Source organism: Stylophora pistillata, chromosome 3 (genome assembly GCF_964205215.1).
Source record: "Stylophora pistillata chromosome 3, jaStyPist1.2, whole genome shotgun sequence".
NCBI classification, from domain to species: domain Eukaryota; kingdom Metazoa; phylum Cnidaria; class Anthozoa; order Scleractinia; family Pocilloporidae; genus Stylophora; species Stylophora pistillata.
Window position 1 is genome coordinate 27,580,096 of NC_142521.1, and position 15,451 is coordinate 27,595,546.

General features: G+C 40.5%; 2 protein-coding genes across 2 annotated transcripts in view; one reads left to right on the forward strand and one right to left on the reverse strand.

Annotated features, from left to right (window-relative positions):
* The window catches only part of LOC148735413 (uncharacterized), a 42,939-nt gene extending 40,248 nt beyond the window's left edge, over positions 1-2,691 (forward strand). Inside the window, exon 7 of the mRNA XM_088752954.1 lies at positions 1,148-2,691. Coding sequence (XP_088609080.1) covers positions 1,148-1,269 — 122 coding nt within the window. The 3' untranslated portion in view covers positions 1,270-2,691. The remainder of the gene's footprint in view (positions 1-1,147) is intronic.
* Positions 2,692-13,151: 10,460 nt separating this feature from the next.
* Positions 13,152-13,556, reverse strand: LOC148735415 (uncharacterized). Its single transcript, XM_088752955.1, has one exon. The coding sequence runs from the start codon at positions 13,554-13,556 to the stop codon at positions 13,152-13,154; it is 405 nt and encodes a 134-aa protein (XP_088609081.1).
* Positions 13,557-15,451: the final 1,895 nt, after the last annotated feature.

Below are 15,451 nucleotides of genomic sequence, written 5' to 3' on the forward strand. Positions count from 1 at the left end.
TTTTCCCGTAACAATATCCAGCCAACTTCACCTCACACTTGGAAATAACCTATATAGATAGCGGTGCTATCAATAGAGTTAATTTCAAATAGGATTTTGTAGGGTTAGTCTACTTTAAGGTCGTCAATGGACTGGGGGCCAGTCTTTTGTCCATCACCGATTCAAACGTCGTCCAGCTATTTTGTTTATTCCAATAACTCAGTTTTCTTTCAATCAAATTTTTTTCATGGAGTACTCGTTAAAATGTACAGAAAGTGCTTAAAATACTTAAACTTGGCTAAAAACTATCAAATGAAAGCTGAAGTCGCAAAACATAAATCTTGAGTGCACTTTCACTTTCCAAGTGGTTTTTGTCTTCACGTAAAATAAGATTTTCAGTAATTATCAAGATGAAAATCTAGTTACCTTGTTGCTATAGTTTCCTTGAAGAAAAAAATTTCAACTTTTCACAAAAAATGAAAGCCGCGGCGACGTCAGTCCAAAGATTATCGGAAAATTTCCAATATCTAAGCTGCGGGATTATTTAATCCGGAGATATTTCACGCGGAAACTTGGCATGATGTTACGATGTGTCTAAGTTATGTTATGAATAGAGAATAGTACATGGGCGTGCGCAGTCATGCAATTTCGCTTCGCGTCCTCAGCTTGGTAGCGATCGAATGAGATGTCGATTTGAACACAAGAAGAGAAATTCCATAACTGCGAGCAACCCTGTATTATTTTGCCATAGGCCTTAATTGACAAGAAAATTCGACAAACGATCCTGGATTGAAACAACATAACGGTTATGAGTCATGCTATTTCAATATTACTTCTTTTTTTAATGAGAGGTTTCAAAAATGCCTCATGATCCTCCCTTAAACGTTGAAGCGTGATTTAACCAAGCCTCTAGACTTGAAGTGCACCAAACTTGGTCTAGTTAAGTAGAGTCTATTATTCCTTTGGCCAGATAAAGTTGCATAATTGTGAAGATTTTAAAATATGTTTAGGAATACGTATTTGCCACTTTGCCCTCGTACTCCTCGTTTGTATTTGTTTTCAACGTCTGTTTACTGAGGATATCGTGAAGTAGAATTGATTTTTATTTTCTGCTTGCTTTTTTGCTCTATAGTTTGTTTTTGCTTTTTCCGTTCGTTATTTTTTTCAGGTTGCGGAAACACATGTTCTTTCGAAAAAGTAGGGTGGTTTGGATCAAGGCTTGCTACCTGCATTAATGTCACAGACCTACATCTTACAGAATGCCTTCCAGCGATAACTGAATACCTGTAACACAACTTTACGAGATCTCCACCAAAATGATCCTTATTTCCTTCCTTGCTATTTTTCACGACCTGAAATTAGCATTTTTTTTACTTTGTTAATTGTGATTCTTCTTTGTTTATGTATGACAACTTTGTGCGCGAACGCAAGTGAGCTCATTTCTTTATAACATAAGGAACATAGTATGCATTGTCTGATTGATGAATTTAGTTTCCAAGTGGATATTTTATCAGGTTATAGGACCTTCATGGATGCTGAATTCCGTTAACATTACCTTTGGTTTGTAAATGTTACATGCAAAACTAGAATTTTTCCAATTCCATCATGATGATGGCAATATGCCAGATGCAGTTCTTTTTTTTTGATACTAAATTGAAACTTCACAGCTGCGCATCATTGGATAGAATCGTACCTGCCTTTGGGACTAATATTATAATTACATATTGATGAAATTTTCTATTATTTTCATTTTTAAAATTTCGAAAAGGGCTTTGACTTTTGAAATCCCAAATTTGTCTTTTTTTTAATCTATTAGACAGGGAGGGAGGTTTGTAAATGAGAAACCTCGCCATCTTTGATGAAAAATGTATAAAAGTTAAAAAATCGTCAGGGCGACACAGAACTATCACACATGTGAACGGCGCCAAGTATTTAATTCATGACCTGGTCTTAAACTTTTCATAGACTGTTGATATCCATCTTCAGGAAGTGATGGTACTCTCAAGCTATAAACAATGCCATTGAGCTAAAAAGCTGCAACCTCGGAATTGGTTTGTTCCTGGAAATTGCCAGCTCGTTTCAGATTATTTTTTGTTTCCGAAGAACGCGTGTCATTTATCATATATCGTTGACTATTTACCATCTCATATCGGACTCTCGCACGTGGAATAATAGTTAAATATTTCGCGGACAAGAGGATGTGATCCACTTCTACCGAATCATGTTGGATGCACATTATTGCATTTTGTTTAGGAAAGGTTTGCATCCTAAATAATTCATTTTAGAGCAATGTTTAATCTTAAACTTGGAATTCCAAATGTTATTTTCTTTCCTACCATTCCTCTTCCGTTTTCTATACCACATATTCTCTGGCATATCATTTCGCTAAAATAAATCCCCATATGATTATGAAGCACCAAATTTTGTCTCACTTCTACAATCGAATACAAATTTACATGCTTTTCTGCCAAAGAAACCGCCTCCTGGTTAGCTCAATTGGTAGAGCGCCGGACTGTTGTGCGGGAGGTCGAGGGTTCAAGCCCCGGCCGGACTAACACTCAGGGTCTTAAAATAACTGAGGAGAATTTGCTACCTTTCTACAATATCAAGAAATGGATAGATATTCTAGTCCTCTCGGATAAGGACGAATAAACCGTAGGCCCCGTCTCCTGCAGGGTTAGGGGTAGGAGACGTTAATTTCCCACGCACGAGATTACTGTGTGGAATGTCCTCCCCTGGGGTGGGATGGGTGGGTTTACTGGGCCCGCAGTAACTGGCGCAAGCTGTTGCGGTGTCCCTGCCTGTCGACGAATCTAATAAATTAAAATTTTAGAGACCCTTTATCACCAAAATTAACCAGATATCATTAGTCAAACTGCTATCTTAGACGTTTGTTTTTAAATGAGATTTGACTACAAATGCTGTTACCTCTGTACCATAGCTGTGTATTCGAACTTAGTAGCTTCCATAATCTGTGGGCGCTCCGACAGAAAGAAATTCCAAAGAAATTTTCTTTGTACCAAAACGTTGAACTAAATATATTGCCTAGAGTTAAATACATAAACCCTGTACAATTTCTTAGGCCATTTCTCTCAAAGATGTCTCATACTTAGTTTCCTGGAAATTTTATTGTCATAATCTACAAAATGTCCTTGTTAGAGTACGCAGCAGTCTTTTCCTTGACGTGGTGCAGTCGTCCTCGCAAGTAAGCTGCAATTTAAGCAAGTGCAGAAAAAAGCCTTATTCATTTGATTTGTCTTTACAAAGAAAGGACCTAAAATGTAGTGGAATAACATAAACTTTGAAAAAAAGACACTATCATTACTACTAGTTCCAAGATACACGTGAAATAGCGTATTGACGAGGATATATCATTGGGTAAAGTATGGTATTTCAGATGCCTGCGCAGTACCCGATTAGGATGGATACTTTTTCTAAGCTTTCTAAGCAAAATTTTGGCACCGCTTTTTTCGTGTTTTGGTCAGCACTCGGGCACTGTTGGTTTTTTCGTAATTTGGGCATGTCTTCAGCAACTGTTTTGTCTTCGGCATGAATGGCTTTTCCTCGTAAACACAGGTGCGCTTATCTCATATATACTTATAAGGATATTCGATTTTAAACAAGGAAAAAAACGCAAGTTCAATAAATCGCCGGAAAATTAATGTAGAAGTAAAGTTAGTATTTGATGGCCTTAAACGAAAAAGAGTAATTAAATGTGCGCAAGTGTTATATCCAGTTCCGATACAGCTAAACAACGGTACAAAGACAGATAGTGTCCGATCATCTGCACTGCTTAAAAGTTACTTTCTCTTCGTTTTCAATCAACTAATAAAGATTTGGTTCATGCTTAGCGTGCGAGTCATGAAATCACGCGGTAAGCTTGGAGAGCACGAAAGAAGCATAAAAGTTGCTCGAGGCACGGCCTAGAGTGTGTGATTGAAACTAAATTCCTCATAAAGTCATACCATGTGCCCTCAAAGAATCACTTGTGTATAATTTCTAAGAAGTATAGGAAGCCCGTAATTAAAGAACTCTGTACAAAACCTTACATGGTGTTAGGAGTGCGATAATCTGTGCACAACGACTACGAGTCATGGCTTCCACACAAATTCCTCTACACGAGAAACTGGATTTAAAAAAGACACGAGGAGTGGAAGAAGTAGATCAAACGGCTCCAATGCTATCGCATCGCAGGAGGCCTCGACGGAAAAAGATGACAAGATCCAGATTAATGCGTTGATCTACGCGATGGGTTGAAATACGAACGGGATTCTAAAAAGCTTTCATCTCTCCGAAAGGTCGCGAACCTATGACAGAGTGAAATTACGCATCGAGACACACTTTGTGGGCCGTTCAAATAACCTTTTTTAACGAGCACGATTCGACAAACGAGTACAAGTTGAGCCAGAATATGTGATTGATTTTATCGAAAGCCACTACAGAGAATTGTCAATTTGGTTCGATTAAAGAAGAATTAGCAGATGTTCTTAAATTCATTAGTAATTCATGAGGCCAAAGCCATTAAATGAGGCACATTTGGGTCACATGCCTGAACCTTGATACCCAAAGAACACTCAGATGAAACTCCCTCGGGTTTTGATCTGAGATGAAACATGGTTTTGATCAAAACCTCGCATTTTAATGAGAATTTTCAATAATTAATACATCGTTAACAACAATTGAAAAAAAAAACTAAATATTATTTCACAAACGGTCTATGGTGGATATCTCTCCCTCAACTTCATGGTCACCTCCATCACGAACTTGCTGAGCTTGTAATTAAAGGTTACTCCATCTATTTCTTCAAAGCTGCTACGAAACTGTGCGACCTTGAGTTAATCATAGTCTTCAAACAGCGCTCCTAGATCGAAAACGAGAGCTATAACCAACCGTGAAATTTGCCATTCACCAAAAATGTGTTCTTACACTTGTTAAACAAGGGAATAGCTTTTGGACTAAACCTGCGTTCTTCGTTAATCGTTTTCGGCACCCTAATTCTTACCGCTACGTCTTCACTCATAGTCACACACCAACTACACCGAAACAGTAAATGGTTTGAACCCGGGGGTAACATGTGAAGGTGTAGTCTGATCGTCCGGGTGAGTGTAGTCCTGAGAAGGACTGTTGTCGGTGGCAGTGACTGACGTTTCGACAACCTGTGCGGAAGTCATCATCACAGTCAAGTGAATGATTGTTGTCAGTAGAATGTTCTTATTCCAGTTCGTGTGAAATGATCGGTTGCTTTTGCCGTGATGTTATTGGCTGTAAGACTCAAGTGACGTAAGTCGGTCGTGATTGGTCTGTTTCGGTCTGTCGGTAAAGTTAGGTTGTTCTTTTTCGGTCGTTTGTGATGTTTATGTCGTGAATGAGTCGTTTGTATGGGGCGGGTAGTTGTTGACATCTGTTTAGGGGAGTCTGTTCTAAGTTAGTAAACCAGCTTTCCAGAGTCAGTCGTTGAAAATAGTCAGTGCTGTAGGTTAGGCATTGCGCAGAGTCCCAGTCAATGTTGTGGTTGGTAAGTCGATGGTGTTCAGCAATGTGATTGCTGACATCACCTTTCCTCGTCGCCCGTCTGTGTTCAGTCAGTCTTGTTGTGAGGTTTCTGCCAGTCTCACCGATGTAGGAGGCTTGGCAGTCGGAACAATTGATCTTATAAATCGTTCCCTGTCTGTTCCACGGTTCGTCTTTGTCTTTAACGTTGGTTAGTAACTGACGTAGTGTGGTGATGGGTTTGTGGGCGACGCGGATATCGACAGACAGCATATCCGACGAGAACAAATACCTTCACCGTGTTTTTACGAAGAACAACTACAACAAAGACTTCATCCGACGAAACACTCACCGACCCACTACCACTACCGAAACAAACGACACCGCTACCCCTACGACTACAGCGTAGTCGTAGGGGTTGTACGTACGTACGTACGTATGTACGTACGTACGTATGTACGTATCGTACGTACATAAAAGGCATGTCTGAAAACATCTCGCGCATCTTACTACCCTTCAATATCCGCGTCGCCCACAAACCCATCACCACACTACGTCAGTTACTAACCAACGTTAAAGACAAAGACGAACCGTGGAACAGACAGGGAACGATTTATAAGATCAATTGTTCCGACTGCCAAGCCTCCTACATCGGTGAGACTGGCAGAAACCTCACAACAAGACTGACTGAACACAGACGGGCGACGAGGAAAGGTGATGTCAGCAATCACATTGCTGAACACCATCGACTTACCAACCACAACATTGACTGGGACTCTGCGCAATGCCTAACCTACAGCACTGACTATTTTCAACGACTGACTCTGCAAAGCTGGTTTACTAACTTAGAACAGACTCCCCTAAACAGATGTCAACAACTACCCGCTCCATACAAACGACTCATTCACGACATAAACATCACAAACGACCGAAAAAGAACAACCTAACTTTACCGACAGACCGAAACAGACCAATCACGACCGACTTACGTCACTTGAGTCTTACAGCCAATGACATCACGGCAAAACCAACCGATCATTTTACACGAACTGGAATAAGAACATTCTACTGACAACAATCATTCACTTGACTCTGATGATGACTTCTGCACAGGTTGTCGAAACGTCAGTCACTGCCACCGACAACAGTCCTTCTCAGGACTACACTCACCCGGACGATCAGCCTACACCTTCATACACCGAAACAATTAATCATGCGCGCATGTTAACGTAATGTTACGGAAAATAGCAAAATTGCATCGCTGCAAAGATTATTGCTCTTTCATTTGGGAAGGACCAGGAATAAAATTTATCCCTGCATATCTTTTTATCGCACCGTTTGAGAAGTAATCTCAAAACCTCATGCTTCGTGCTTCATGACATGCGGCCTCGTGCTTCCATCTGTTTGTCGGTGTTTGGAAACCCTGATAAACACTCGCACTCGTCTTTGATATATTACATCGTATTTTTGATGGAATTCCCAACGCCTCATTGTCTCAGAAGCTAATACAAGATGTCAGACTCAGCAAATCTTATAAGCAGAAGAAGGAGGAAAAGTGAATCGCATGCTAAGAAAGAAGAAAAGCTTCCCAAAGCCCAGAAATGTGAAAGAAAACGAGTGGTCAAAGGAACAAAAACCTTAAAAGAAATTTCCCACCAAAACATGTTATTCTTGTGGTATATCGCCCTTGCAAAAGCGAGAGTAATGCCCTCCACCCAAAGCGATGTGCCTAAAATGTTCAAAACAAAGACATTACGCTACAGTGTTTAAAAGCAAGGTTGGTTGTTCAGTTGAAGAAGAAATACAGATCAAAATCTCTGATTCAGAAGATTGCTATTTCCTCGGATCGATCAGTGGCGACGAAAACCAAACGAAATGGTCTGTAAATTTATTACTCGGACAGGTAAACGTAAAGTTAAAATCGATCCTGGCGCTGACGTTACTGTTATTCCTGATTCCATGTACTTATAAACGGGATAAGGCAAACTTCGAAAGCGCCTCGCGAGAATTTTTTGGTCCTGGTCGCAAAAAACTTTCTGTCTGAATCGTCGAAGGAATCGTGAGATAATACTTGACGACCGCAAAATCTAAAGAAACTATGCTGAACATTTACATCGTGGAAAACCTTAAAGAACCGTTGTTAAGACGACCAGCGATCGATGACCCCGACCTGGTGCAAAGAGTGGAAACAATCCTCTGATAGGATGATAGCGAAAAAGTCGCACAAGCTGTCGAAAACAAATTCCCAACTCATTTTGTTTAAAGGTCTTGGAGAACTAGAGGGAGAATTCAGCATCAATCTAAAGCCTGGTTCAATACCGTATGCATTATCAACGCCAAGACGAGTAGCTTTACCTCTCCTGAAAAAGGTCAAACAAGAATTGGAGCGAATGGAGTACCTTGAAGTCATCTCTGAAGTGGACATACCAACTGACCAGTGTGCAGGAATGGTTGTTGTGCCTAAACTAGACGGTAGAACTCAAAGCAGAAGATCTTACTAAGCTCGACGAAAACTTTCTACGAGAGACAGATCCACTTCCTAAAATCGACAACCTATTGAGTCAAGTCAGGGGATCCAAAGTCTGCCTTTTTTTTTTCTTTTCTTTATAACATTTATCCCACCACTCGGAAGGTTTTGCTTCAATCGTATGCCATTCGGGATCAAGTCCGCCCCGGAACACCACCAGAAGAAGACGAACCAAATACTAAAAGGCATAGAAGGTTAGATATCTCGCAGATATCTCTCATTAACGATATGCTCATACACGGTACAACGCAAGTAGAACATGACAGAAGACTCGAGGAGGTACTTGAGAAACTTGAGAGTGCTGGAGCACCTCTTAAAGCTGATAAATGCGAAAAAGAGAAATGAAGTTTGCCGGATACGTTCTTAACTAAGGCGGAATTATGTCCGATCCGAAGAAGACAGATTCTATCCACAACATGGATCCTTCGCAAAATATGAGTGACGTGCGCAGACTCCTCGGTATGGTCAACCATTAAGGACAATTTATTCCTCACTTTGCAGAGAAGACAAAACCAGTAAATGATCTTCTTTCCACGAAGAGTGAATTTTTATGGACCTATGGGGGCCTACGCAGCAGAGTGCCTTCGAGAAGTTGAAACAGGAACTAACTTCAACCCTAGTCCTCGCTCATTACGACCCTACCGAGAAGACAGTGTTTTCTGCCGATGCTTCATTTTATGAACTCCGGGCAGTCTTACTATAGGAACAAAAAAATGGACTCAAGAAACCAATAGCCTATGAATCAAGATCCATTACTAGTACAGAACAGCGGTCCGCACAAATCGAAAAAGAGGCACTAGCAACATCTAAGGCGTGTAAAAAAGTTAATGATTACATCCTTAGAAAAGAAATCTTCATTGAGACCGACCATAAACCATTGATTTCACTATTTCTCTCAAATAGTTTAGGTGAACCATCCCCCAGAATACAGAAACTTAGGATGAGACTGATGAAGTATTCTTTCACCATCTGTCACATTCCAGGAAAGGAGTAAGTCGTGGCAGACACCCTATCTAGAACACCTCCAAGAAAGCCGCCTAAAATAGCTGATAATCGTCTGACAGAAGATCTGAATCTGTATGAGGCTTCTATTTTGGAAAGTCTACCACCTACAGAGAGAAGACAAGAAGAAATATGACTCCACTAACAAGAGGATGAAATATGCAGAAAAATTCAAAAATTTTGCTTCGAAGGCTGGCCAGATAGATTAAAGCTGAAAGGAGCACTCAAAACGTATTGGTCAGAAATAACGAGCATTACCAAAGAGGTATTCTAATGAAAGATACAAGATCAATCATTCCTTAATCTCTTCGCCTAGACATGCTGGATAAAACTCACGCAGGCCGTCAATGAATCCGTAAATGTCGCGAGAGAGTCAGTCGTGCGTCAGTTTGGTGGCCTGGCCTAAGTAAACAGTTAGAAGACATGATAACAAACTGCCCAACCTGCTGTAAGCATCGAAAAAACTATGCATACCCCACGATACCAGCATTGCCCGAACGACCCTGGCAAAAGGTTGCCATAGACTTATTTAACCACAGTAGCAACACCTGCATCATTGCGGTGGACTTCTACTCCAGATTCTTTGAAGTAGCACCCCGCCTCCCATAGTACCACGATAGAAAATACCATCTTGCACCTCAGGTCATTCTTTAGTCGTCATAGCATTCCACAAGTTGTAATATTTGACAATGGGCCACAATATGCAATAACACCATATACGTTTTCAAAATTTGCAGAAGCATGAGGCTTTACTCGCATCAAAAACAACCCTATCCACCCACAGAGCAACGGAGAGGTGGAGAGAGCGGTTAAGACTGCCAAAAACCTAGGTAAGAAGTCAGAAGATCCCTATTCAGCTCTCTTGTCATACAGATCGCCACCACTGGAGAACGGATACACCCCTGCAGAACTAATTATGGGAAGGAAAATACGCTCTGCACTCCCAATGTCACCAGACAAGCTGATTCCTAAACTGCCAAACTTGAAAGAGTTTCAGAATATAGAAAGCAAGTACAAGCTTCCATGAACTGAGAACTACAACAAATGTGATCGAGCGTCCTTCCTCCCGGACTTAAAGTTGGGCGACAAAGTTTCAGTACCAGACAAGAAAACCCTTGCAGTGGTTGTTCGCAGGAACCAAGATCATTTGTCGTCAATACAGAGAAATCCCTTTCGAGGACAAACAGGCGCGACTTCGTTCCAAGTCCAAAGGCGAACGTGGAAGGGACTTGGGGCACTCAACTAGAAGGAATCAGTCCCGCTGACAAGAACATACAAACATCAAACGTAGCTAACCCTCCGTCCACAATCATCGAAACAGGCGGAATTGTTAACCGGCCAGAACGATTGGACTTACGAACTTTCAAACAATCCGTCCGAGCATGGATAGACATGAAGCTAACGTTTTAGTTTTTTATTTTCGTTAACCGGACAATGACACGGCTTTTGGGGCACTTTATTAAAAAAACCGTTTTCTAATAAAGTGCTCCTTTCACATAGTAGCAGAGCACAATTTTGTTTTTAGAAAGGGAGATGTGTGATTGACACTTAATTCCTTAGATCATATCATGTGCGCTTAAAGAATCACTTGTGTAAGAAGTCTAAGAAGTATAGGAAGCCCGCAATTAAAGAACCTTTTACAAAGCCTTACACAGAGCAACTTTAGGTTCTTGAGTGCTTTCCAAACTTCCCTAGTACATCCATAACTCGATATGTATGTACACGCAGCTATAACATTCTTTTATAACATAGGATGCAGACATTACTTGTGCTCGAAAAAAGGTTATCACAACTGTTTCGGGTTTACCAGTTAGTCGTGCTTTACCCTATGTATAAATGACAAGGTAAAAACGACAAAGAAAATATTTTGAGACCAAATCTTTTTTCACTGAAGATTCAGTTCTGCTAAGAAACGAAAAACGAACGAATTTCTTGCTTGTACGAAACCGCGTGGTAGATTTAGTATGTTTTAATCGTTGTTTACCAGAATTCGTAGGTTTGTGTTGAAAATTTTGAAAATTCTGAAATGGTGCGGTCTTAAAATCAAAATCTTCTGTTGAACAATACTTTTAGGAAATATCGGCACTTAAAAATATTATCAACTGTTCAAAAAACGTACTAATTTCTTCAATTTACGAGACCTGTATGGTATAAAATTACCCTCCTAGAACACAGGCGTCCCAAGCTGAAGTCTCGAGCAAAAGCAAAAGACTAATACGCTACTTTGCTAATACTGGGGTCAGAATGAATGCTGGGATTGGCCGAGCCCGTAACAGATCGCTCACAAGGCTTGTTGTTTCCCGCGGTCTTGATCCTTTTTTGTTGAAGAGTCTCGAAAAGCGTCTCAAATGTTTAAAACATTATATGTCTGCAACCTTCTTTTGCTCTATTCGCTCTATTTTGGGCCGAGGAGAACATGTTGTAATAACCGAAGTTATCCTGTACGTAGATCTGAAGAAAATCTTGTAGTTTAAATTTGCGGCAAAACGTTTTGCCGTTCATGACATCTTCAGCTTTCATCACAGTTACGATGTACAATACCGCCTGCTTTTCTCTTCTTTGCCTGATTTTCAAAGGAAATCAATTGATACCCTTATTCCTATGGTTCTCCTCAGAAATAAACATTTAAGATACAAAATCGCTGAAAGTCAATATGCAGATTTGTCGGGGTTGCCAGATAATCGCGTGCTACCAAAGCAAGAGAATATAAACTCATGGGAATACAAACTGTATGATAAATTCTCTTGACCTAAAGCTATTGTAAAATGCAAAGCAAAATGACCAAGAAATATCTCTTTATTCAAAATAGTGCTGAAATAGACAGTTCAGAAGCAAAATACGAACGAATTTCCTGCATTTACGAGACCCAGCCGATATATTCACCGTCGTTGTTAACATGAATTCTAGGTCATAAAATCGCGAACCGTTGTACTGAGAATTCAAAAAATGTAATAAATTATAGACAAAATATGCTATTAGACAATATCTCAAGAACATATAAACACTTGAAATGAAATTTAGCAGACCAAATAATAGCCCAAAAGTTGCAAAGCCTCACAAGTTGTTTTTTCATTTTCCGGCCGTAGTCCTTGTTGTTAAAAGGAACTCGTTCAAGTCTCTAATTTTGAGGTTTATCAAAGAAAATCGAACAATGTAAATTACATAGCGAACCCGAAAACAAAGGCCCGTAAAACAGTAAACGAAAGCAAGAAAATGTTTGCCAATCAGAACGATTGACGTAACTGTAACTGTTTGTGGGCGACGCGGATATTCATATCCGCGTCGCCCACAAACCCATCACCACACTACGTCAGTTACTAACCAACGTTAAAGACAAAGACGAACCGAGGAACAGACAGGGAACGATTTTTAAGATCGATTGTTCCGACTGCCAAGCCTCCTACATCGGTGAGACTGGCAGAAACTTCACAACAAGACTGACTGAACACTGACGGGCGACGAGGAAAGGTGATGTCAGCAATCACATTGCTGAACACCATCGACTTACCAACTACAACATTGACTGGGACTCTGCGCAATGCCTAACCTACAGCACTGACTATTTTCAACGACTGACTCTGCAAAGCTGGTTTACTAACTTAGAACAGACTCCCCTAAACAGATGTCAACAACTACCCGCTCCATACAAACGACTCATTCACGACATAAACATTACAAACGACCGAAAAAGAACGACCTAACTTTACCGACAGATCGAAACAGACCAATCACAACCGACTTACGTCACTTGAGTCTTACAGCCAATGACATCACGGCAAAACCAACCGATCATTTCACACGAACTGGAATAAGAACATTCTACTGACAACAATCATTCACTTGACTGTGATGATGACTTCCGCGCAGGTTGTCGAAACGTCAGTCACTACCACCGACAACAGTCCTTCTCAGGACTACACTCACCCGGACGATCAGACTACACCTTCAGGTAACTGTATTACTTGTCATATTTCTAACACTGCGACTTGATGATTATTCTGTTCTCTTATGTGAAACACTCTGATGAAAACCTTCAAAAAAAGTTCGTGACATAATTTCATGGACCCTAACAAACCTCTCAATTTCTCAAAGGAAGGCCTTGGAAGTCTTTTGGTCATAATGTCTGCTATCATGTTCTTCCACCGACGATAAATCACTCTGATTTCTTAGAGACAAATTCTTCTCCAACGAAATGATGAAATTTGGCATTCTTTGCCAGTTTAATGGCTCCATGATTATCTTCATAGATGGTAGCTGGATCAACCATCTTTCTCACAAGATCTGTCATCAGCCGCATTGCTTCTTTTGCAGCTGAACTCAAGACAACAGACTCTGCTTCGGTTGAGTACATAGCGACTGTGGACTGTTTCCAGCTTGACCAATTCATTGAACCACTTCCAACCTGAAACATATAGCCTGATGTTGGTCTACGAGTGTCAGCATAACCAGTCCAGTCTGCATCACTGTAGCCAAGTAATTCTGATTCCTTTGCATCGGCAGAAAATTTTACACCATACTTTACAGTTACAAAGATATCCTTTGAGGTGTCGTAGCACATGTTTCAAACCTATCCTATGGTCCTTCCTTGCTTGGTCTTGACATATGCTGGGATAGTACTCCCACTGTGGCGGCAATATCTGATCTTGTTGCCGTTAACAAATACGTCAGGCATCCAATTGGTAGGCCTAAATATCGAAAGGCTCATCATTTGATGAAATTGCTGAGACTTCCTACCAGGCTCAAGGGGGGTTGAAATTGGCTTACACTCCTCCATTCCGAATTTCCTGAGGACTTTCTCCACATAGCGGAACTGACCTATAGTTATTGTTCTTGCGGGTTTGTCTCGCTTGATCGACATTGCAAGGAGGTGATGAATCTTCCCTTGATCAGTCCTCTCAAATCTTTCTCCTAATGCGGCTTTTTCTGCTTTCAACATTACCAGGTTGTTTCATACGGAGTTATGCCGTCGACGTATGCATCCAGTATCACAGAACTAATCCGACCAATAACCTCTCTTACTTATTTCATGTAAATGCATCCATCAGCATTGCTTTTGGCTCGGTAGAGTATAGACTCAGCCGCTTTTGAAATTATGTAATTTAAGCGCTCAGCAACTCCTTTCTGCTGTGGACAGTAGGACAGTGAACTCGTGTGAAATGCCTTTTCTAGTACAGAACTTAGTAAAATTGTTAGAAGTGTATTCTCCTCCATTGTCGCTTCTGAGGTCTCTAACATCTTCATCAGCCAGAGTGTTCAGTTTAAGAATCTGATGACCGCAGTTCAGATATATGAATTTCATTCGTTCTGTTTGATTTATCATCTTACGGGTTAATGTCGGACTAATTTGATGACCTGCTCCCAGTTGCTTTGTTAGCTCAATTAGTAGAGCGCAGCACTAGTAAAACAGAGATCAGTGGTTCGAATCCCGTACGGGCCTGAATTTTTTCAGATCTGAATTTTACTATTGCTTAAATAGTGCTCTTTACTGCGAGGATCCTGCACAAATACATTTCTTTGGACAGAGCGAACATAGTCCATAAATTTTGACAAAACTTCAACCCTGGACTTGATGAATTAGGCTGTAGAATATCGTGAAAATGGGGTCACAAACATCACTGTTCACAATCTTATATGGTCTGGTAGCCCTGTGTTGGCTTTGTTTTGACAAAGGTTTCTTCTCCATTTTGTTTAGAATACAGGCTTCACATTCCTCTTGGGGACTGCTGTATTCTCAAAGTTCGTGCCATCTACCATTTCCTTTTTGATTAGATGATTTTCATAGGCTTAGTTAAGGTGACCCAAACTTCGATGCCAAATTGCAAGAAATGGAGCTATGTTTGCCGTTGAAACTTGTTCGTACACAGCGTGTACGAACAAGTGTACCGCTTGCAGCTTGTCGTGCATAAGATTTCCGATGATAAATTCTTTGCCATCCTTTCGTACCAAACACTTGTCCTTATCAAAGTGGTTGCCAACTTTCATCAGAGCCATGGCCAGCACTGAAAGCAGGTTTTTGTGAGGTTCGGTTCAAATAATACTTTATGGAGATTAAGAACAGTATCAAGGGTGCTATTTCTCGTAGGAAGATTTACGTTCCGTTAGCCGAGAGCAAGAATCACTGAGCTGTCCCCAAGGTATATATTCTATGGTTGTTGTTACTAAACGTAGGTTTCAAACCGAAAAATGTAAATTACATAGCGATCTAAAAAGCAAAAGGCGCATAAAACAGGAAATGAATGCAAGTAAATATTAACCAATCGGAACGGTTGATGTAACTGCATAAATCATCATAACTCTAACACTTGTCCCTTTTGAGAATTGCATTTTTCGTCACTCCAGAGCTAATTCCGTCACTTTTAAGGCATAAATTTCCATTATTCTTTGTATATATAGTTTTCATTTGAGCTCCAGAAGGTCTACCTTGATCGGGATGGAACGAAGGTGTAAAAACTC